Source organism: Ylistrum balloti, unplaced genomic scaffold (assembly GCF_031769215.1).
Source record: "Ylistrum balloti isolate Yb309-2 unplaced genomic scaffold, AGI_CSIRO_Ybal_v1 Utg369662, whole genome shotgun sequence".
Lineage (NCBI taxonomy): Eukaryota > Metazoa > Mollusca > Bivalvia > Pectinida > Pectinidae > Ylistrum > Ylistrum balloti.
In genome coordinates, this window is record NW_026781912.1 from 1,263,802 (window position 1) to 1,287,023 (window position 23,222).

Genomic DNA, 23,222 nt, shown 5'->3' on the forward strand with positions numbered 1-23,222 from the left:
AGTTACCTTCCCTTTAATACAGCCGGTGGCCTGTGTTTTTAAGAATCATACAAACGCTTGCTTCTCGAGGATTGTGTGCATAGAGCGTCATGCAGTCATTGATTAAAAAAATGGCGGACATTAACGTGAAACGGAAATTTGTTTCAAAGGAAATTATCTTGGTTTGAAGATTTCTGGTAAGATCATTCTTTAAGAAATCTGTAAGACTGTTCTGTAGATACAAAGACCTTCGTTAAACAATTCATTGTCAAATATCATATGTTGAAACTGGATATATTCTCATTATATATTTGTGTACTCGTCGCACAACAACATTGGAAAAAATCATCGACGTTTGTGGAAATGATAGAGATTATGTCACCGTATAGTCTGAATTAATTTCTTTCATCATATACATGCACTACTGTAAGTTTTTTAGATTTAATCAGGTGTACAACTGAATGAAACTTTAAATGATATAATTACTATTAGTGATATCCAAATTCGGTTTTGATAGTTGTTATTGTACAGTTAATTTCAGCACAATAATGTAAATTTTACTTGAGATATTTACATAAACGAAATTCGTGTTTTACATGTAATTAATTATTTTTCTGCTCTGTAGCAATTTGTGCATTCATCAGTTTATTTGTCTTAATTATCAAAACAAATGTATATATACATACCACCTGATAGGTTGTTTCAACTTGAGAGATAGAAAATAAAAGAATAGAAAATTTAGAATTAAACATAGAAAGTACCGGGTACACCTGAATTTTTTGCATGTTGACAGGTTGGACTTAAAAGATGCCACCAATCGATGGGCAGATGCAGGTGCAGGTGCCACCAGGGGTCCCTCAAGGTGGAGGTACAATCGCCCTGGACATCCTGATCAACTACATTATCCAACGTACCTACCATGACCTGACTGTTTTGTCAGAGCTGTAAGTGGAACTGTTGATTTTGATGTGATAATTTCTGTAACTGTTTTTGGAATTATAAGGGTGTAGATCACAATTGCATTTGTAAGTTTTCTTAAAAAATGACATCATCATTTTTCATGACAAGATATTTTGACACAATAATTTATCGAAATTGAGTTACCATGCTTTTGGTTCTTGGTAGTTAATTTAAGGTATTCAGGATGTAATTAATAACTCCTGGTCAAAATCACCTGTTTACCAAGATGTTTGCGCAGGTTTTCGACCTCAGCAATCTTTAGTTTACGTTACAGTAATGCGTAGTTAGAGCAAAACAGATATACAAATATATTGGCTATATTTATTAATGATTCAATTGTTCCCATTAACACCCTTAAACAAGAAGTAAAGCTGCAGTGGAACATTGTTTTAACTTGGTACTTAAATTACGAGGCCTTCATTTAACTATTTAACTTTCTCAAAATAAAATTGATATTTTCAATTTCATTGTTACGCTTTAAGTATAATTTTCATTTCAGGTTGCCCAGAAAAACAGACATGGAAAGGTATTGCATTTCACATTAATATTATACTAATTATTTTTTCAAACGAAATCTGTATATAATTATTTTTGAAATGTTGAATATCATCATTCTAAAATTGTCATTTAATACCCATATGTAAATTAGTTAATGATTTCATCATTAGAATTGTAGTAAAATTCAATTGCTGTATAAGATCATATTCATCTTGATGATACTATCAAATTAAAAGCTTATTTTGGTGTATCATCCCTGTTTTCAACAGGAAAATTGAGATTGTTCAATTTGCCACAAGGACGAGGCAGTTGTTCATCCGATTACTTGCACTGGTGAAGTGGGCTAGCAGTGCTACAAAAGTGGATAAATGCTCTGTAAGTGAGATTGAAGTAACAATATTTCTTTAAATATTATGTAAGTTTGAAATTAGATCTGCTAAACATTTCAAACACATAGAGACAAGGATTCTGTTTTATAAAAATATGTTAGTACCATTTTATATTGAATTCACAAAATCAGGAGAGTTGATTTGTAGAAAAAATGCAGCATAAAACATTGCTTGAAAAATGCAATATCATATATATTGATATCTTAAGCATACAATGATTCCGAGAAATGTATGATTCATTTCTATGGAATAATTCTCATTTGAAGAAAATGAAAAAAGAAGTAATCAACTGAAAGTTTTGTATTTATATTTAACCAGGAAATCTGTAACCTATTGGAACAACAGTCGATGTGGTTTGTGGACACAGCAGACATGTTGGCTAAAATGGCCAGAGAAACTTTGGTCAATGCCAGGTAGGTATTTACAAATAATGATAGTTGAAATCTTTAATATTTTTGTTAACAATGAAAAAAAATGAGGATAATAAATAATAATCATAGGTGACAGGTGTCACCAAAATTATGCCCCTCTGACAGCCACAACTACTCCATATAATTTTTCTGAAATGCTCTTCTTGTTCTCAAAATCAGATACTGCGACATCATTAGTATCCTGGTAGATTTATTTTCCTTGATTTCATGCCTACCACCAATTCATATGTCTGTGAACTGTTTAGATAGGTATAAGTAGATTTCTTGAGCTATATTTATCCAAATAATCAAGTGCCCATGAAAAACCAAATTTTTGAAAAACTATGAAAATTGAATCTATGGTTTTACAGCAGAGCATTTACATTTTGTATTACCAGGGGAATTATACATTTTTGCCTGGGAAATATAGGAATTTTATCAATTTGATAAAAAAGAGATATGGTATGAATATATCTATGTCATCCACCCATGCTTCGTATTTGTAAAAAATATAGATATTCAGTCATGCTCATGAAATATATAAGATTTCATTGAAAACATCTTCTATTTAGGATTTAAGTAGAAAACTAAGGATTATATTAACATGTATCCTACTTGTACCCTTGTTTTGTTTTGTCTTTTCATCTTGAAATATTTTCTTGGCTTCTGCTAATAAAGAAAGTTTTGAGAATCTTTTTTCATGTATATTCAAAGGTGATTAGGTATTTTAGTTAATTATTTTTTCATTTGTATTGGTTTGTATTTTCAGATTGCCCAACTTCTCCATCCCGTGTGCCATAGATGTGTTGACACTTGGAACCTATCCACGACTTCCTACCTGTATAAGGGTATAACAATACAGACATAATACTTTTGATTATGTCACTGAATGTTAAATTGAGTTGGAATCTACTTATTTGTTGCTTACATTGGTGTATTTGTTTAAAGTTATCACAACAACTGGCTTTAAATATGCTGGGTCTGTCCAGTTACTGTTGGGAGTATGGTATATAATGTTATATTTTGAGAAATTGGATAATAAAGATGAAATTGCACTTTCTGTTTGTATTTAACTGTCCCTGTTACTAGCTCTGAACTGTAAGTGATTCACACCAGCTTCATATTTTGTACTGTATATGCTTTACATTGTTTATTTCAAACTAGACATAATTTACAACTATTATGGCAAGCATAGGGCACTCTTTCATTACTTTCAGATAATGGTATTCCTATTTTTATGTTTCTCAGACTGAATTTTATATGTTTGCATATTGGTTTTAATTTAGGCACTACGTAACAATATCAACATGTAGCATTTCTTGTATCTGTTGGCTCTTTCTGAGAAAAGAAAGTGAAAGCAGTAATTATGTACAATTTCACAATAGTTCATAAAATATTTAAAGAGGAGGCCTGTGTATATATAATGATATATGTGTATTTGTTATCAACAGGAGAAAATTGTCCCTGAAGATTCCATCACACCTGCAGAAAAGCGACTTACATTGTCCAAACTGACCCAGGTAATACAGTATCGCCTGGTATCCACAGATCTACCCCAACAGATGAGGAAGTTACGAGTTGGTAGGTATCCATATCTCAGCTTTTCAATTACTTTATGGTAAGAAACTTTCACATTACATAGCTATGTAAAAGACAGCTACTGATTGAAAATTTCGTTAATCTAAGAAAACTATAAAATACAAGGTAATGTATGGGATTTTAATACCAATATTTTACTTTTCAGAAAATGGACGTGTGAAGTTTGTTGTGGAACATGAATTTGAGGTAAGATTTTAACAAAAAGTGAAAATTGGAAAGGGTGATTACATAAAGTAACGAATTATGAAATAATATTTTTGCTTAAGTCTTTCATTATTGGTTATCATTACATTATCCATTTCTGGTCGTCATCAGTGTTTAATGATCATGGCTTCATAAAATTTTATATTCTGTGATTTGTTAACATTGAATTACTTTACATAGGTGACCTTGACCTTGATGGGTGACAGTCCAACCATCCCCTGGAGGTTACTGGACATCAACATCTTAGTAGACGACCCAGAAACTGGCAGTAAGTGGCATTGTCAGAAAATATGGTAGATAACAGCAGTGTTAGAGAAGGAAGGAAATAATTTTGTATGAAAGTTGGAAAAAGTGTGATGTTTAGAATTTATGAGATATACTGAGAGAGAACCAATGATTTGTGTGCCCTCAATGTAGTGAAAGGCGTAGTATTTTTATATTTTTGATCAGTCAGTATAAAAACTGAGTTACTTTAATACTCGAAACTAAAGTAATCATTTTGATATGTGGACAAATCTTGATCATGAGAAGTGGTACACCAGTATATGTATATTGTATACAAGTCACTGTGACCTTGATTTATTTATGTTTCTCTGTTTGGTAGTAAAAAAAAGCATTATTATTGTTTAAACAATATGAACATTATCATGAACAGAAAAAATCATAAGAAAATTTCAATTTCAGATGGAAAGTCCCTGGTACATTCATTACAGGTAAGGAAGGCTATTAAGATGAGAAATATAATGTAAAAAGAATGGAAATGTTTCTGACTTGAAATTGTCAGCATGAGTAAATTATGAATGTTTTGTATTTGTGCTTAATCCAAATTAAATGTTATACAAACACAAAAGATGAGTTTTATATTTTATGTGGTTTTAGTTATTGATATTGAATTATTTACTCATTTGTTTATTTTTATTTTCTGTTTTTTCAGGTGAATTACATCCATCAGCTGGCTCAGTCCCGTCTCCTTGACAACGACCGGCCAATTCATGACTTATATAGAGTGCTTCGTATCCTTTAACTATACATTAGCCATGTTATCTTACTGAAAACTCCTGGTGTATTGGGTTTACAAGAAAAGAAGCCTTGTGGCCCCATAAGTAATTCATTGTATTGAATAAATGTCCCCCAAACTTTTATATGATTGAATGATGCTAACCAAATTTACTGCGGTTTTGTTATTTGGATACAAACGTAAGTTTATTACTTATTGTAAATACTGTATTAAAGTTATATTGTGTGGGGAAATAGATCTTGACTAAAAGTGTTCTGTTGATAAAAAGTATGAAGTGTGCTGTTAAAACCTATTGTATGAGAATTCAACACTTTCTTGGTGATCTCATTTGTGATTGACCTTAACTCTGCTTTAGATTCATTTTGCCAGTCATTACAACTGGAGGTCCTGAATTCACAGGTAAATTAATGTGATCACAAATGATGACATACTCTGCTGTACTGTGTTTTGAGTGAAACAAGTCAATTGAAATTGGCAGTGCACTGTGGTTAGTGATAGCAAGTATCAGACGTGTAGAGAGTATCTGTGGTTTCAATTAAAACTTTTCTCCTAACTTAGCTAAGAATTTCTCAACAATTGGACAAAATGGAGAAATATTAAACTAATTTTTTTTTGCCTAATTGCACTAATTTTTTTCTGTTTGATGCAATTAGATAAATAAACATGTGAACAAGACGCAATCCATGGACCTGATTTAGGAGTTCCAGCAATAAAAACCTCTCCTCCTAAACAATCTTTCTTTCAAACTGATGGAAGATGGATTTGTCATCAGACATTGATGTGATTAGAAAGTAAATTCTCTGTAATGTTCTGTAATCAGTTGACGAGAACCAAATTTGCTTATGACCAAAGGTGAACAGTATAGAATGTTAGTTTCAGTATTAAACAAAGGAGTGTGGGAAAATATCCCTGTTTATTGTGTGTTTTATAGACACAAAGACTGATCAGAGAGAGGATGGGAGACAGTATACGTGTGGAGGAATACTTGGTTGGTAAATCTCTGGTGGTGTCCTACTGGAGGTAGGTAGCTTCACTCAAGCGTCTCATTTCATTGTAGAACCACTTCTTGTGATAGATTGATAGCAGTTCTGAATGTCAGGAAAGTTAATTAGAGATAAATGAATAAATAAAGATATTTATAAATAAAGAAAGCAAATCATGTTGGTTTTTATTGCTACAATAATGATATGATATCTGTGATCTGATCAAAATGTCACTTTATAGTATCTGTGATCAAGGATCAGAAAACATCTAGTTTAACTATGAAATTTGTTCCTACATTGGCTTTTGAGACTGGTTACAAAATAGGGGCTGATTTAGTATCCTTTAAATTAACAGAGGTGTCACTGTTTTAGTAAAAATGTCATTATTTCACAGAGACCAGCTGAAGCGAGATAAACAGCAACAACAGCCACAGCAGGAACCTGTTGGTAAGTTTTTTGATGGTTTATATATTTCATATATGTATTGTATTCATATTTTTGCCATACATATGGTGTTGCTGAATGTTAACAAAATCTTTCAAGTTGTAAATACAGAAATTTCATGTACATAATGAAAAAATTATATTTCCGGAATTGTTTTTATTGTGGTGTCTTTGATTTCTCTTTGAATTTTCTACACCTCACCTGTAAATGTTACTTTATATCTATTTTCGTTTATATCACTATATTCTCAATATTTTTATGAATATCTTTGAGTTTATGGTCCATAAACTGCTTGGTATAATCCAGTATAAATTTACTTCTACAGTGTACAAGCTGACAATCCATGTGTCAGAAGAAGACTGGGGACGGCCATTACAGATAAGTCACACTCCACCCATGTCTCCTGAAGAAAGTCATAGAGTGGGGCTCGCAATCAAAGTATGTTGAAATCCATGGTCCATTCAAGAAAGCTGATTCAGTAAATATTAGATCTGAAAAAGTTGAAATGTAGTCATTAGATGTCTTAATTCTACTTACTCATTATTTTCTTTTTCTTTAAGAAGAATCGTTCTTTTCATTTTCAATTTTGAAGAAAAGGCGTCTTGCAAAGACAAATAATGGCATCTGAGGCTAACTCAGGAAAAAGCACATCTAAGAACAACATTCTTATTTCATAAGCAAAGATAAAATTACTTCAGTTTAGTTAAATCATTTAAATTTTGCCAAGGAGAAGCAATCCAGTCTATTTGAAAAAATATTACCAGCTATTTTACTGACTGGAATTTTTACATGAATACCACATCCTTTGAAAAACAAAATGATCATGTAGATTCCTATTCCTGTCATCCTTCCCTTTTACAGAGTAACCACCTGTCGATAGAGAGGCTCCTGATGCAGACTATAGAGGTTCGGACACATGCTAAGTTACAGGTATGTCAAAATCTTCTCCAGAGCTTTCCTTGTGAAGTGTTCTGTATTATAGAATCAGTTATTTTGTTCAGCTATATGATTTGAGTGAAGTATTCTACATTCAGATCCAATTTGACTTGAACTCTCAGAGGGAGAAAGAGGAGGAATTTCAAAATTGGATTTGAATCTAATATATTTGTAAGAGTGAGAAATTTTCCTCTTTGAAATCTTCATCTTTGAATTTATAATTCCAGGATCTTGCTAAAGAAATGAAAAGATATAAAGTAGAAAAATGTGAGTACAGTTTAGTGTTTCAGCATTTCCATTTTGAAACAACTGTAAGGAATTTTCTTGAACATTCTTTATTATATGTATGTGAATTTCTACAAAGATAATTTTTTAGTTGTAAAAGTATTTGCATGATAGTTCTGACACAAGTTTTAAACTGGAAGTATGTAAAAGTGATACATAATATGCAACACAAACTCCTTCTGAAGAAATGTGTTTTTTCCAATTTTTATGTTATTGTTGTTTGTAAAACCTACCAATCAGGAGGAGAAATTGATTTAAAACATGCTGAATGGAATCTTTAATGCAGGTGAGATGAAAGACTTACCTACAGCACTCCACATCCCAGTGTTACAGCCCTGTATGGAATCAGAACACCTCAGGATCATGATTGACTCACAGAGGGGCACTATGATGGCCTCCACCCCCGCACAGACAGGTATTAGCTCCTAATATGACCCTTGCTGTAGTAATTCAAGAAAGACAATTCTGTTCTTTCCATTTTCAATTCAGGATGCTGATTTTAGAGCATCTTAAATAGGGAACTTTAGATTCATCTTTTGAGCTCATATGAAAATTTGTAAAGGCAAAATGTCTCAGTGAAGAAGTCAACTGTCAGTTTCTGATTGTAAGCAAACATGGTTAGAATTACTGGAAAAAGTGAGGGAGCCGCATCAAGGAGTTAAAAGTTATACAGTGTCATATATATCTTAAGGAATCTTTAAAACTCTGTAGAGAACAGATGATTTTGTATTGAAGCCATGATTCCTTAGGGGAAAAAAGAGTAAAATCACTGTTATAGATCACAAATGGAGCCACGCCACTGGTTCATAGTTCAGTACTCTATACTGCAAGACCTTTTGGGAACTTGAAATATCTCATTTGCTGTATCTGTAGGGATTGCCAGTAGGAAACTGCTGTTGACTAGATTCTTGTTTAAATATACTGATATGTGTTTCTCTTTTATGAACAATTTTAATTATTTCAGATTTACAAATCATTGATGATATAACCGAATGTCTGAACAATGACAAGAAAGGCCTGGATAAACTTATAGTCAGCTTAAGGTTTGTATTTTATGTGACCCCTATATTTTCTGGGTATAAGTTTTAATCAACATTATTACTTCTATTGTTCTTTATTATTTAATGATATTTATTGGTATACAATCCAAAAATAATTAAACAATTGAAAAATGTATTCAAAAAAAGAATTCTCAACTGTTAAGTTTTGGTGTTCTTATGTTGTGGTATGGCTTATTAAGATTGATCTGATTCCCAAATTTTCACATAGATTCATCGTATACAAGGTCTAGATATGATTATATATGAAATTATAGCAATAAAGTTTGTAACATAGTATTGATGATGTTTAACCAGATGTAGGTTGTATAGGGATTTTGACATTTTTGGATTATTGTTTGATTGCATCTCAAGAGTGGAATGTGTTAGTTTTGACCTCTTCACTGACCAGAGTTGATAAAATCCATTTTTTGTGGTGTCAAATTGTACTTCCAGATTACAACTGTGTTTACTTCGATGTGAAAAGTCCATCCAGTACTTGCAAACGACATGCCTGCGCCATTTGCCTCTCATTAATCTGGAGAACCACCAATTGGATACTCTAGGACCTCACAAACTCTACATACGCATACCCAAACAGTCTAGTCATTATGTGGTGCGTAGTGAAGATTTTTGTGTTGTGTTTAGCTATTGTTACTGGTGCTTAAAAATATTTGATGAAACAGTCAGTTTTGTTTTATGGTTTTATTTAACCAGGGTTACATACTCTCCCTCCTGGAAATCACTCTTCATTGATTTTCTAGGAGTTAAAGCGATTGGTTACATGTTTATAATGCATGAGATCATTAAAAAAGAGAGTGTGTTAACTGACTGCATGAGTGAAGTATAGAGAAGCCTATATGTTTATCATTGTTACCTACACGTAATAAACAGAGATTTATTACTGCTTCCTGATAAGGATATCCCTTCTTAATTTTCTGATACAAATTATTACAACAGTTTGTTTGTTTTTCTGGTAGGTTCTGTCGCTGCGGGAGAAGAAAGACCGATGTGTTGAGTTTAAGTATTACCTGGTGGAGACCACCGCTTGTACAGCCGACGGTACGGAGCTTGATCTCTCTGATGACATTGGAGCCAAGTTGTTCAGATCTGCAGGGCGCTTGCTTCCTCTCGATACCTTTGCTTTTACACACGGTCCCTATAGTAAAGTGTTTGGTAAGTTATTAGACCTTTTAGGTACACCTGGACTAATCATATCAACTTGTGTTGCATTATAACTAACATCGTAGTTATTAATGTGTCAGATTCACAAGTATACTTGTGTGAAGCAAAATTTTGATTGTTGATCAATTGATTTGAACAAATTATATTTTGTGAGAATTATCAATGAATGTGTTAATGATGAAATCATTTTCTCTTTTCAGATGATGAGGAGGAAACTGAAATAGAACTCCAGCGAAGGAAAAGAAAGGTAGAAAATGCTCTTTAATTGTGAGAATGTCAGAAAATATTTTCATGCAGTTATTTTGTGGCAGGTATTATCTTGCAGTCAAATTGTGTTACTGACATTTTATCAAATTACATGTAATAAACATTAAAAGATATGTAAATTGAATATAGAACGGGTAGCCAGCACAATAGAAATAACTTTTTGTACCAATAACGTTCTTGTTTGTTAAGATGTTCCATCGAGATTTATGTCTCAACTGTCTTTATCTAGAAGATCTCTTACACCATTTTAGGTCCTACTAGGGGAGATGGAAGAGCCCCATGCTAAGCGACAAAAAGGTGCAGCGTACTATGTACCTGAGTTGTCATATATACTGGCGAGCTGTGAGGAAAGGATACCTTTAGTAGCTGTCGGACATGAGGTAAGATATATTGGACAAAATTTTATGTTTATCATCATAGTTAAAATCATTTAATACCATTTTTGATATATACATACACAATATTATTTAGTATTGACCTTTATGCAGGTTAAATTATGAAGTGTCAGCAAGGTGTGACCTTCTTTATTTGTGTTTTGCAGTTTGAAAGGAATGGCGTAGTTCATTCTGGGATACAAGTGGACTCTGAGGGTAGCTGCTTCTGTCTCTCTATTCTTAGGTAAGACCAAGTGGTAGAGTTAAAGCCCTACTTTAGACATCTCTTCCTTAAGATGATCCCTCATTTCCATTTCTAAATGTTTGTCCAGATTTTGTTTATGCTTGGTATCTTTTGAAATTGTCATTTGATTTCCTCCAAGCTACCTCAGTGTCATCATATCATTATCCCTGTCATATCATTATCCTGTTCTGCTTCTTTTTTCAGATCTGCAATATCCTTATTTCATTTTTCATGAAATGCAAATACCTAGTATGTAAGTTGCAGCTATGACAGGGCTGTGGATTACCTATCAATGCTTAACTTTGTTTTAAAATCATGATTTTGTTTTTGTCAACTGACCACTGTGTGCATCACTATGGAGATTAGGAAAGAAATATATGACTAAGGCTAAGTTCTTTACTTCAGTTTGCCTGATGTAGAAGGTTGTGAAAAAAGAGCATGTGAGGGTCTCAAGAAGGCACTTCTGTCCCTCAAACTGCGTATCCTCAACAAGCCTTCCAGGAACTGGATTGTTGAGGTTAGTTTTATTAACACTCCCCAATACATAATGTAGCAAATTTTTCAGATATCAATATTATCAAGCCTGAGAGTTCTAGTAGTTTGTATTGTCCACAGGAAAATTTGATGGATTATTTAGAATTGCAATATACGAACAGGAAATCTAAGTGTTGATGCTCCGTGAAATTTAGGCACCCAAAGTTTTGGTACATACTTCACATTTCTTTTTCAGTTCTTGTTTGCTAAGGCTCTCTTAGAAACTGCTAACAAGAAGGAATCGGGTATGTATGCATGTTAGTAGCTGTTAAGGCGTGATATATACTTTCATGATGGAAAAACAATGTTACACATCATTGTAATAGATATGGACTTTCAATCTTTTCTTAAATCAACACATCTTGAGTTTTGCTTTTGGTTTTTTTTACTCGTTACTGTTTCTTAATACAATCCTGCCTTTCTTATCAAGCAATATGCCCATCGATGCCTATAAATGTTGAGTAGAATTACTTAATACACCTATGTACTACTGTAAAATCTTTCATTTTTAAGGGGCATTTCCATTTATTTCGTCAGTACTCTTTATTTCCTAATTTATGTGTCCATAAACTGTTGAAATAAGAAAAAGCAGACATATTAAAGAGGTATACATTCCAACTGAAAGGTCTCTCAAACGGATAATGAATTAAACTACGATTAGAACATTATTAAAATTCATTAATATTGTAAACAATCAGAGAAACTCTAACACATTTATTTACGCGATTTAAAAATCTGCCGATGAACTGTCAATCTAAACTGATAGCAGGATTTGGCACGAGGGACATGCGCAGTCACAACAGTTGCAACGCTACCTGTGGCAGAAAATAACTGAACGGGACAGTGAGAGTGAAGTTAATAAACATTTAAACATATGCGCATGCGCGAGATTTCGTTGCTGCTTCGCTGCCCATAACTTTACAGAATATATCGTGTCCCGGCATTTATTCTTAAATCAAACTAAACAAATTGATAGCGTAACTTGCAGATTTTGGTAACTGCGGAAAGTTCATGTATCCCGGGATACAGGAAAAATAAAATATTGCGCAAAGTTGTTTTAAAACGTAAATTAGAATCATAAGTTTGTATGTATACCCCTTTAAGTAATAGTTATCAAGAAATCAAGTGTCCACAAAAATGTTTGAAAAACCTTGAAAATTGAGCCACACAAAAAAATGTGATTTTACAGTATTTTATTGTACAGTACTACGCCATCTCCCAGATATACAGTCATTGTGATAGCCTCCTGGATTCATTGAAGAAAGATCAATATTATTAAGCTTTAAATGAGAGAAAAAATAAAATTGTGAGTGAATCTGCATTATTGATAATCCTAAATATTCTTCCACATTTATATAGGGTCCGTTCAGCGTGTAATTTTCATGCATGAGCTGAACTTGGATAACCTGAAAAAGGTGGTGAAGGAAGTGATAGATGAATGGTACTCCATCTGTCATCTCTACAGTCTCGTCGCTGAATTTGCAGAAATCTACAATGGTTTGTAATTCTGGTGCTACAACTGGAAAGTTAGCTGCAGTCAGAATGATTACATTCTTTTAAATTGGAAAAGATGAACTTCATTTTTTTGTATGAAAATTCTGGTAATTTTGACGATTCACTAATTTGACATTTCAAAAAAGAATTCAAAATTATTGTGAATATAAAAGAGAAGTTGTAAATTATTTGCTTTTAAAATATGGTGAAAAAAATGATACTGAAACACCTCTCTGTAATTGTTTCACAGATCAGCGGTCAGGATTGCGCAGCACGGTGGACGTCCACTCTTACAGTTATAGAAAGCTGACCTTGGTGTATGGCCCTAACAGGTCAAGTCTGGTGAGTACGATTTCATATCTCTCCTACTGAACAAATAAAACAGTAGCTTTTAAATCTTTTTTAATAATTTAAGCTCATCCTGTCAGTTTGTAAACTGTATAAGCTCACTATAACAAAATCAAGCCTTTTGAGTCAAATTGTCTAAGAAAAAAATTTCTGGTTTATCCATCTTTGTGTATTTGAGCAAAGTCTTTAACTCTGTTGTGCTGAATCACAAAAATTGTATACTTGTGTGGAAGGTTGTTCTACATGCCTTAGGAGTAATAGAATCATCAGTCTGCTGTGATGTTTAGTGTGTGGTGTTTTACAGGTACACATCCAGTGGAAAAGTGACAGTAAACAGTTTGTGGTGACCTTTGGCACGATAGGACCCTCTGTTACCATCAATCCACATGTGATAATGTCAACACAGATTCAACAGGAACTAAGCTGTCATAGAAACCTCGCTCAAATTGCTCAGGTCGGTCCTTATAAACATCCACCCCAATCTTATGCTTCCAAACACTGAAGTTGATTCCACTTAAACTTTCTTTAAAAATTCTTAATGAATTCTAGGGAAGAAGCTGACAGATGACGGACATCCTTCCTAGTGTTGATGAATTTTGACCTTTAACTCAGTGACCATAACTCAGTGACCATCAGACCAATAATGGTCTTACACGTTTTGTTTATAGTGTAATTTCAATGAACAACTACATTATTAAGACACAAACAAGGAAGCTACATTGATTGTTTGCTCTTTCACAAATTTGAATTTTTTGTGAATGAATTACAAAATAAAAAGAAAAGGATGAAGTCCTGAAGCCAGGTTTCCATCAGGTATATTCTTATATCTACTGGTAGCAGACATTTTTGTGGCAGGCTGTCCTGATGTATATTTAGTTAGGAGTGTAAATGAATTGTAAAACTGAAGAATTTATATGAATTAGTCAAATAACAGCATATGTTTGGCATTCTAGTCTAGTACATTGATCAGTATGTATTTCATTGTAAACGTAATATTCTATTGAGGTGTTTAATTTTATATTTCAAATTATGATACAGGTTCTACATGACACCTGGTCACCACTCATGTCCATCAACAAACTCACTAACATCATCATCCATGCACCTATAGGGGTGAGTACTGGCTTGTATAAGGAGTTCATTACTGTACTGATATTGAAGACTAACACTGTTTTATGGTTGATATTTAATACTAACAGCATTTTCTACCTGTCTAGTCTGACATTTGGGGTACTACATATTTGTCAGATTAGACAGGTTGTCAATATTCACAGATCAAATTTCATAATATTGCAGAAAATGGATGAAAGCATTATCTTTTATAAGATAAGATTTAGTATACTCAGTATATCTGAAATAGATTGTTCAGAAAATGTTTTTATTTTCCATCTTACATGTATACTATGATAAATGAGTACATTTTTGGTATATTGTCATTTATATACATATTTTATATATATTATATATATTTTTGCAGAACAACACTAACAGACTAGCACAGTCCTTTTGCATCATCCCCCAGTCAACAACACACGTTCGAATCTCCTACCGCAGCATGTATCCTTATAAAAGTGTAACCAGTAACGACAATTTCTCAAATTAACAGATTATCCACAAAATAGAGGAATACAGAATTGGTCAGTATATGAAATTCACTCGTGCAAGTTTCAGGAAAATCATCTGGAGATTTTAAACATGAATTGAATTGACTACCTTATATATTGTAAGGTCGGTCTTTTGAAGAACAGATAAAAATAAACATCTTGTTTTCTTGGCAATGACAGAAAGGTCTTTCCTCCTCATCATCAGTTCTTTCTTTGTAGTAGTACTTTTTCTGTCCTTAACATGTCTCAGAAGTTCAATAGATGTCCATTTCCGCAGCAACAAGATTGTGGCAATAGAGAGCAGCAAAGTTGTGGAGGGTTTTAACCCAATATCACTGTTAAAGGTAAATCCTGGTATCACAGTTTTACTAAAATAAGTAGAGCATTTCACTTGTAATCAGTGGCCTCTTTATTTAGGCCTTAAAACGCGTTATTTGATATACATGTATCGAGAGATACAACATTGAATATGGTAAGTAGGGATGGGAAAGAAAATGGATGGCATTTCATTGAGGTATGACTGGCATTATTTTCACAAATGAAATGTAGTTTTGACTTTCTTACCTGATGTCCTATAGATAATGCAATCTGTATACAAAACAATTTTGTACAGGCATTTTTGAACATGTATGTGGATGACGCCATCATTGGGCGGCACAATCGCAGAATGTCAACAACAGAAGACGACAGTCCTTCCTCACCAGTCGGTATGGATACCATGGATATGTTTGGCCTGTCGTCGGGGCCATCAATGGGATCCCCTGCATCGAGACAGAGACAGGATGGGGGCCTACGCTTCCCCAGCCCAATGACTCCTCCTTCCAATCCCCACACCCCAGCTTCACCCAGTGCTGCGCGCATGTCAGGGGTAAGTCCTGAGAAGCAGAGTTGTCAAGTAGTAACTTTAAAAAGAATGAATTTAATTGAAATGAACAAATAGGATTAATTGATGAATTCAGAATAAAAATAGATGATAAGCAGAAACAAATTTTCTATCTTACTCCTAACTATTTCTTGCTAAGATGAAAATTTCAAAATCAGTATATGTAGGTATGTGTGTATATTCTACATTTTAATAATCAATTTATTGAAGCAATTAATGATTCTCATATTTTAAAAGTAAATGACAGCAAAATTGATTTTATTTTAACTGTTGCTATTAAATTGAAAATTAAGGGCTTAATTTTTTCGTTTTCTGAGATATTGTTTCCTAATAATTATCCTGAATAATGACAGTTCTTCTGGAATTTGTTAAAATCTGTGCATGAAATGTAACTATTTAAAAATTTATGTTTCCAGATTGCACCCTCACCATCAACAGCTTTGATTGGCACCCCCTCCCCAGGAACTCTCCTTGGGGCTGGATCTCCAGGGAATCCACAGCTACATGTCCCTTCTCCGAGCTCCTTTGTGCCGACTCCATCCCCTGGGTCCCTTGGGATGCACATGCAGTCACCAGCATCACAGTTTATGGGGTCTCAAGGTGTGTATGAAGTAGAAGTGGATTTTACACAGAAAGTTAGTTACCGTAAATTTGCGGGTATAGTGCGCACTCAGGTATAGTGCGCAGGTACTTTTTTGGGGTCAGATTAAAAAAAAAAAATAAAAAAGATTTTCTACAGAAAGATTAATTGATTACTGGTACCGCGATGAAAGAGTTGTGTTCTACCTTTGATCTTGATTAAACAGGTCGGATGTTCAGCTGTCGAAGAATGAAATGTTTAATGATGAAAATTTACAATTAGATTGTCAGACTCTCTCCTGAGTCAGATTCAATTTATTTTTAGCTGACAAGATAAAGACCTATGAACAACAACAGATTTTCAGAATTTGTGATATAAGATTCAGTTACTTCTGACTAGGGCAAACTAGAAACACTTGTATTTTGCCTCAGAATAACTCTTTACTGTTGAGAAATATTCAATTAATTTTTAAAGATATTTTTGTGTATTTTTTTTCCAGTATTTTATGTAAGTTCTATAACAAATTTACTGTTTTGTGTTGATGACAGGAATGGAAGGTTCACCATTTGCAAGTTCTGGGCTAGCCATGCCATCACCAGGACAACGTAACTGGCCCAACTCACCATCTGTACCCGGGCCTTCACCAGTGTCACGACATGGAACAGCAACTTCCCCTGGACATCCGGCTCTCCACTCCCCTCAAACAATGAAAGATGGGGAACACAGTAAACCAGGAGGTAAATTTCTGGTTGTATCAAGACTCTCCCCAAACAAAGTTATATTTGAATACATTCATAAGGTGAAAAGGATTCATGATATGTTGGATTTCTCTGAATGTCACTTAATGTCCCAATTGTCTTGTCATATTTCCTGCTAGACCTAGGAAACTCATGAAATCTGTTCCAAGTTTTGTGTTAAGTGTTCTTAATTTATGTCATTGTTTTATGTGTAACAATATTTGTTGTGATATGACATTGAAGCTTGAACTGAAATTTTGTTTCATACAGTCAAGTCCAGTTGAACTTTGTATTTGGTAACATGTATATACTGTCTTCTTGTTCACATTAATATCACAGTTTATTCTGACTGAATTTATACACTGCGAGAAATAATCTATATGTGTATGACTATAATAAAGCATGTCTTATGGAATATGTCTACATATTTTGGTCGCTAGGGGGGCCATCATCAGGACACAGAATTTATTACGGTTGACACCTAAAGTATAGAAATGCAGTACAAGTGTTACAAATACATAGTGACGTCATAACAGTTATGACATTAGAATATTATAGATGAAAATTTCTAGAAAATTCTGTACACTCTGTGTAGACATATTTCACAAAATGCTCTTGTAGTGTTGAGTTTCCTTTTTGCTTTGTTTTCTTATTAAGGAACTCTTTTGAATCCAATATTCACCCGAGGACACTACTGCATAGTTCCACATGAAGAGTGTTAGATCCCCCTTTTATCTGTTATGTATATGACGAGTGATTGTCATATTTTAAAGATAAATGTGTATGATATTACCATTGTAATATATCAACTTTTGATTGCAGTGATGGGTCATCCGTCACGTGTGTTTACTCATCGCTCGTGGGCAGCCTCCATTCCGACACTCCTATCACACAATGCATTCGATACACTGCTCACGCCGTTAGGGCCAGGAAAGGTCACATCCCCCTTAGAGAGGTTCTTTGGCTGTGTTCTTTTCACCAGGAATCTTCCACGTATTATACAGAATGAAGAAAATGTGAGTTTATACCTGGTACCCTGAGTTTGTGGTTAGTCTTCTATACAGCTGTTGTTAAAGCAAAAACAGCATTCGTGTTGTTTATTTCTTAAATCATCTGAAAGTGTACAGGCATTGTCTTATTCAGTTTTCACTATGAGTGTTATAACTCATGAAAATATTGGAGATGGACAATTATAACTTTTAAAATCTTGTTTTTAAACATAAAAGTACTTAAGAAAAAAAAACCTAGTGGTCAAATGCATTGACCAATTTTGAAATGAATGAATAAAACATATTTTGGATATTAGTTTTGTTCAACAAATAAAGAAATATATTAGCTGGAGTGAAAAAAATGTTTTTGCTTGAGTGAAAAAGTTGTGATCCAGTGCTACTTGAAATGCCCATCTCTATGCAGATATCTTATTCTGTCAGGGCATTACAAAGATATTAAATAAAACCATCACTTTTCCATGTTTGACAGTTATGGCGCTATTGAATTTTAAATTGTCTACAATTTATATACGTATATGGACACTCACGCTTCATGTTTTCAGCTGAATTTGGTCCGATCATCAGATGCCAATGTAGTGATATTTAAAGTGGACACTATGCAGTTCCGTGTGAGCTTTAATGCGACAACTCTTCAAAGTCTACATATGAATGCTACAAACTTGCCAGGTTGGTACATGACATCAAGTCACATTATGTACAAACTTCAAACTTTAATGAAGTGACTCAGGAGTCTCTCTTGTGAATGCATGAAAATCCCTGCTGTCTGTTCTAAGTTTAATTAATGTTCATCATATATTATAATAGTTAAAAATCCAGTTTTTGTAAAATGTGTGTGACTGATCGGAGCTAATACAATTGCATTTATCATCTGAATATTGTCAACTAGGATATCTGATAATTGATATGCTATTGATCATGGAGCGAGTGAAGTCCCGTTGATAGTACAAACTACTGAAATTTACTGCAGAAATATTTAAATACAGTTATTCTAAAAACTACTTGTAAAATTTGGATGAACTTCTATAATATCAGTGTCTGGCTACTACTGATGTGTGATATTAAACTAATTACATTATTTCAGACTCTCGAGACCCATTCCCTACTGAACTTATCAACATCCTTGAGCGATTCTTTGAAGTAAAGGTAAACACATTTTTCCAATTGCATTTTTTCAGTCATCTGTCCCAAAGGACAAAGTTATATCATAGCAGAGTGTCTGTCAGACAGAATGTTTAATTCCAATTCCTTTAGTTTTGTAGCAGTTATCCAGGTTTTTATCACATATTCTTGTATTTTTTAGTTGATATAAAAAACTAGGATAAATTTGATCTTTCCAGGCATACTTTTTTTCTTTATCAAAATGTTTTGGCCAATGACTATGTTATTTTGGTCAATTGGACATGAATATATATCTATAGACAGTAAACATCATCATGGTTATCAATCCTGAATTATCTTCTCTGAAAGTGAACTTGTTTGCAAATATGGCGATTGTAAATAACTACTGAATGAAAGTATGAGAGATGCCAAGTGTTGATTATTTCTGGTTTTTTTAGGTTGCTACTCACCCATACAAGGTCAATGCCCTGCGAGCATTCTGTCGATTGCTACCACTGCCTAGCAGAATTCTTAAAGACTGTATACAGATCATGAGGCTTGAGATGGTAAGTTTTTGGTGGAAGTTTTTATTTGAATGAGATTTCCAGCATTGTTTTATAAAAATACATCACTTTTGACATCATCAATAAACCAAAGAAAGTAATGAAATTCCTGTTCTTTTCAGATGAATGAAACCCGTAACACAAAGTGGACAGTAGCTTTCTGTCTGACCATTCCTCCTTCTGCCCTATCCATAGCCCCAGCTGGAGCAGCGGCCATTGCCGTCAAGCAGAAGATGGTCCTAATGGTAAGAAATCTTAGTTATGAAGGACTCTGATGTTCTCTGGATTACTTACAATTTGTAAAAGTACAAATGTACTATTAAGAATTAATGGATACTGCTTTTTATGTTGTGTGTTTATACATTTAGGAAGAGTTTGAAACCGGAGAAATCTAATATTTAATCGTATGAAAGACCATGCTAATGATCTGTAAAAGAGCTTGTTTTACCAATAGTTCCTTGTATATTCACAGCTGCAGTTGACAAGAGCAGATGTCCAGCTCCCCATGGGGGTGGAGCCACAGTCCATCATTGTCCAGTTACTGTATGACTTCAATGCCAATACAGTCGTACAGATGGAGGTGCCCTCACGTAGCCAGCCTGCACAACAACCCACGCAAGCCCACATGGCTGTTTCAGCTTTTCTCAAGAAGATTGAAATGCATCAGAACACCAATGAATGTGCTCTTTTCCCAACAGTTCATAAACTCATGCAAGGACTTGTGGTGCCAGGGTAGGATTATATTAAGTGGTTAAAATAAAGTTGACAAGGGCCAGTGATGACCGGGGTTAAGTTGTTGCAGCTAGTGATACGATGGTATTGTCAGTTCAGAAGACATTTATTAGGAACTAGCTTTCTCCTGCAGGTCACAAAACTTTACTTGATGGGTGTTCTCTTCCTGAATTGTATACTTTTTATTCTACAGAATGATAAAGATGTTTCTTGTGACTTGAGATTATCAAAACCTGGTCAGCTGGACAGAAGGATTATGGATACTCTAAAACATACATACATACGGTTTGTTTCTGAAACAAAAACTATGGAAGATAATCACCATGAATGGATCTGGATGATAGCAATTGTTATTGCTACTTTGTATTAGTACTGAGGTGGTATATAACTGGACTTCACAGGAGGTTCATTTTAAATCCATTTTAATCATCGGTATATTTTGCAACTGTTGATTGCTTCAAACTTTCTGACGTTATGGATATACATTTCAGGTTGCTTGCATTTAAAGTTAAGAAGCGATCTCATTGCCCTCTGATGAGCTTCGAAAGCAAGCATGGTGTTGGCGAACAAGATGGTTTCTGTGTGATGTTTTATAGTACACTTACACATCAAACTGATTCCAGATTTAACTTCCTTCCATGTGCTGTAAACATGGGCAGCCATGACAGTTTCTATAAAAACTCCTTATTTTTTTCACAATTCATATTGAGGGAATCTCTCTGATAGTAGAACAATTCTCAAATCTTTTAATATTTCAAAGTAGGGTAACATTATGGAAGAAAATCAGCTTGAAGAAAAATTAAATTTCTGATAAAAGGATATGAAAATATGCCTTTCTTACCAGTACAAGTGTCAATGAACTACCAAAAAGTTATTTTCAAAATTGATTACTAGTGACTACTGACATTGGTTGCTGATTGTTACCAGGAGATGCTGCCCTCTCTTGTTTATTTATAATTTTGATCAGGATTTTGTATTCGGTACATTAGTACATTATGTACAGGATGAAAATGGACAAATGGAAACAATCAAGATGACACATGTAAATTTTCTCTACCAGGAGGGAATCACTACCATCAGTTCCCTATATTCCTGCTTCATAAGTATGACATCTTTTCTAAGTTACTTTGGCATTACAGGGATGTTTGTGACTTCACCATGCTTTGATTGACACCTGTCACTTCATTGCTTTGACGCCTGTTATTGACTACAGCTGTTTTGTATGGACATGAAGCACTTTTATGAATTCATTACCTGTGGATCAACCAACAAGTTAATTAATGAAAAGGTGCAGTAATGGTTATCAAACTTTTAAGATGAAATTTTAGCTGTTTTCCTACTTCCTTATTTGACTTAAGTTGTTATCTATTGTACAAGTTTGTACAGTGTTTATAAAATAAGTCAAACATATTGGAATTCACCAAATGAATACCTGGTAATAGCAGTTATTTATCACGTTACCAGGTCCTCTTCTGTAAAAATTCTCAATTCACAGGTTTCAGGCTCTTCCCGAATTGATGGGAATATTGTCTTGTTCATGAATTTCTGGAGATCAACATCAGATCAACCATCAGATTCAGAACAACAGATCAATCAAAGTTCATTGTATGTTAAGTATCCTGTTTGGTGCATTCATTTTGTATATGTTTTTGTAAATAAATAAAATTGTGAAAATACAATCTCATCACAGCTTGTATACAATTGTTGTCGGATGTGGTAGGTCAAGATACTGAGTCTCATTTTTTATGTCATTTGTAACAATATTTCAGTATTAAGACTTTCTACATTTGAGCAAAAATAAATAATAACGATGTCAGTCATTGTTTAGTTTTTATTTATTACCATCTTCTTCCTTCAATAACCAACCACATCTTTAGTGATAAGTCAGGATGGGCCATGGTATAGCAGTAAATTACATTCTACAGAGACGAAAATGTCATCTCACAAAGATAGACATCCTCTTATAATTAGCTAGGTAGGTGCATGTGGGATAGGTGCAGCAGTCGCATCAATTCTTGCATTAGTACTTCGATGTTTATGTATGTCTATCAGTATACAGTCCTGATGCTACTGAAAATGTATGTTTATCATGACCAGAATGTGACACTATCGGTTCCAAACTATGAAGGTCAAGGTTATGAATCCATTAGGACAAAGGTCAACTGTTTCTACGTAGGACATAATGATTGCTTTCACGTGTTGTATTTGTCTTGATAATTGGAATTAAACTGAGATGCTAAATCAGTTAAAATATTAAAATCATCTTTTTTCATAAAATATTAATTGATCTGTCAACAAAACAAGAGAAAAAGTCTAGAAAAGATAAAACATGACTGTGTATTTGACACGGTTTATTCTTAAAAACAAAATCAATACAAAAAAACTTAAATTTTCATTTTGTACCTGATATGGACTTTTATGACAACTGCCAATTTTCTCGATGATGAATATTATACAAGTATATGATAAACAAAGGTGATATTAAGCAATATCATAATTATAACATACTATTTAATTGCTAGACATGTTATAGAGGATATTTAATGGTTTCTTCTTTATTATACATAAATATGACAGAATATCGTTATTTTCATGTGCGAAGCATGAAAAATAGTGGATACAAACAGTTCTGGAAGTATTAGCACACTTGAGTATAACGTTACACTTGACAACATGATGTTGTATAGGCTGCTTATGTTGTATTCTACCACATAATGCTGATATTTGTTAAGAATTACTTACAAAACTTTTTATACAGCAAATTAGAATCAGAAATGAACACAGGAATAATTTATATAACTTATATAACTTATGCTTCATTTGTGTC

At 33.7% G+C, this 23,222-nt stretch overlaps 1 protein-coding gene across 1 annotated transcript; it reads left to right on the forward strand.

The window, feature by feature from the left end:
• Positions 1–114: 114 nt before the first annotated feature.
• LOC132559327 (mediator of RNA polymerase II transcription subunit 14-like) lies at positions 115–22,197 on the forward strand. The gene is made up of 41 exons (XM_060223941.1): positions 115–176; positions 773–923; positions 1,439–1,465; positions 1,707–1,812; positions 2,145–2,239; positions 3,006–3,084; positions 3,688–3,817; positions 3,981–4,021; positions 4,220–4,307; positions 4,724–4,752; positions 4,974–5,052; positions 5,413–5,456; positions 5,989–6,077; positions 6,435–6,487; positions 6,810–6,922; positions 7,346–7,414; positions 7,648–7,687; positions 7,992–8,120; positions 8,670–8,748; positions 9,199–9,358; positions 9,723–9,918; positions 10,128–10,174; positions 10,446–10,574; positions 10,736–10,812; positions 11,218–11,329; positions 11,543–11,591; positions 12,706–12,843; positions 13,091–13,182; positions 13,493–13,642; positions 14,227–14,301; positions 14,666–14,745; positions 15,043–15,136; positions 15,406–15,660; positions 16,092–16,275; positions 16,804–16,992; positions 17,815–18,008; positions 18,545–18,668; positions 19,084–19,145; positions 19,559–19,666; positions 19,786–19,908; positions 20,136–22,197. Exons 2-41 carry the CDS (start codon positions 787–789, stop codon positions 20,397–20,399), a joined length of 4,329 nt encoding a protein of 1,442 aa, XP_060079924.1. The 5' UTR covers positions 115–176; positions 773–786; the 3' UTR covers positions 20,400–22,197.
• Positions 22,198–23,222: the final 1,025 nt, after the last annotated feature.

Excerpts from the sequence above, each read along its gene's own strand:
- LOC132559327 (XM_060223941.1), top strand. The coding sequence starts at position 787 with ATGCCACCAATCGATGGGCAGATGCAGGTGCAGGTGCCACCAGGGGTC. Across the intron at positions 4,022-4,219 it reads TTGTGGAACATGAATTTGAG|GTGACCTTGACCTTGATGGG; the intron begins GTAAGATTTTAA and ends TACTTTACATAG. Across the intron at positions 6,488-6,809 it reads GCCACAGCAGGAACCTGTTG|TGTACAAGCTGACAATCCAT; the intron begins GTAAGTTTTTTG and ends TTACTTCTACAG.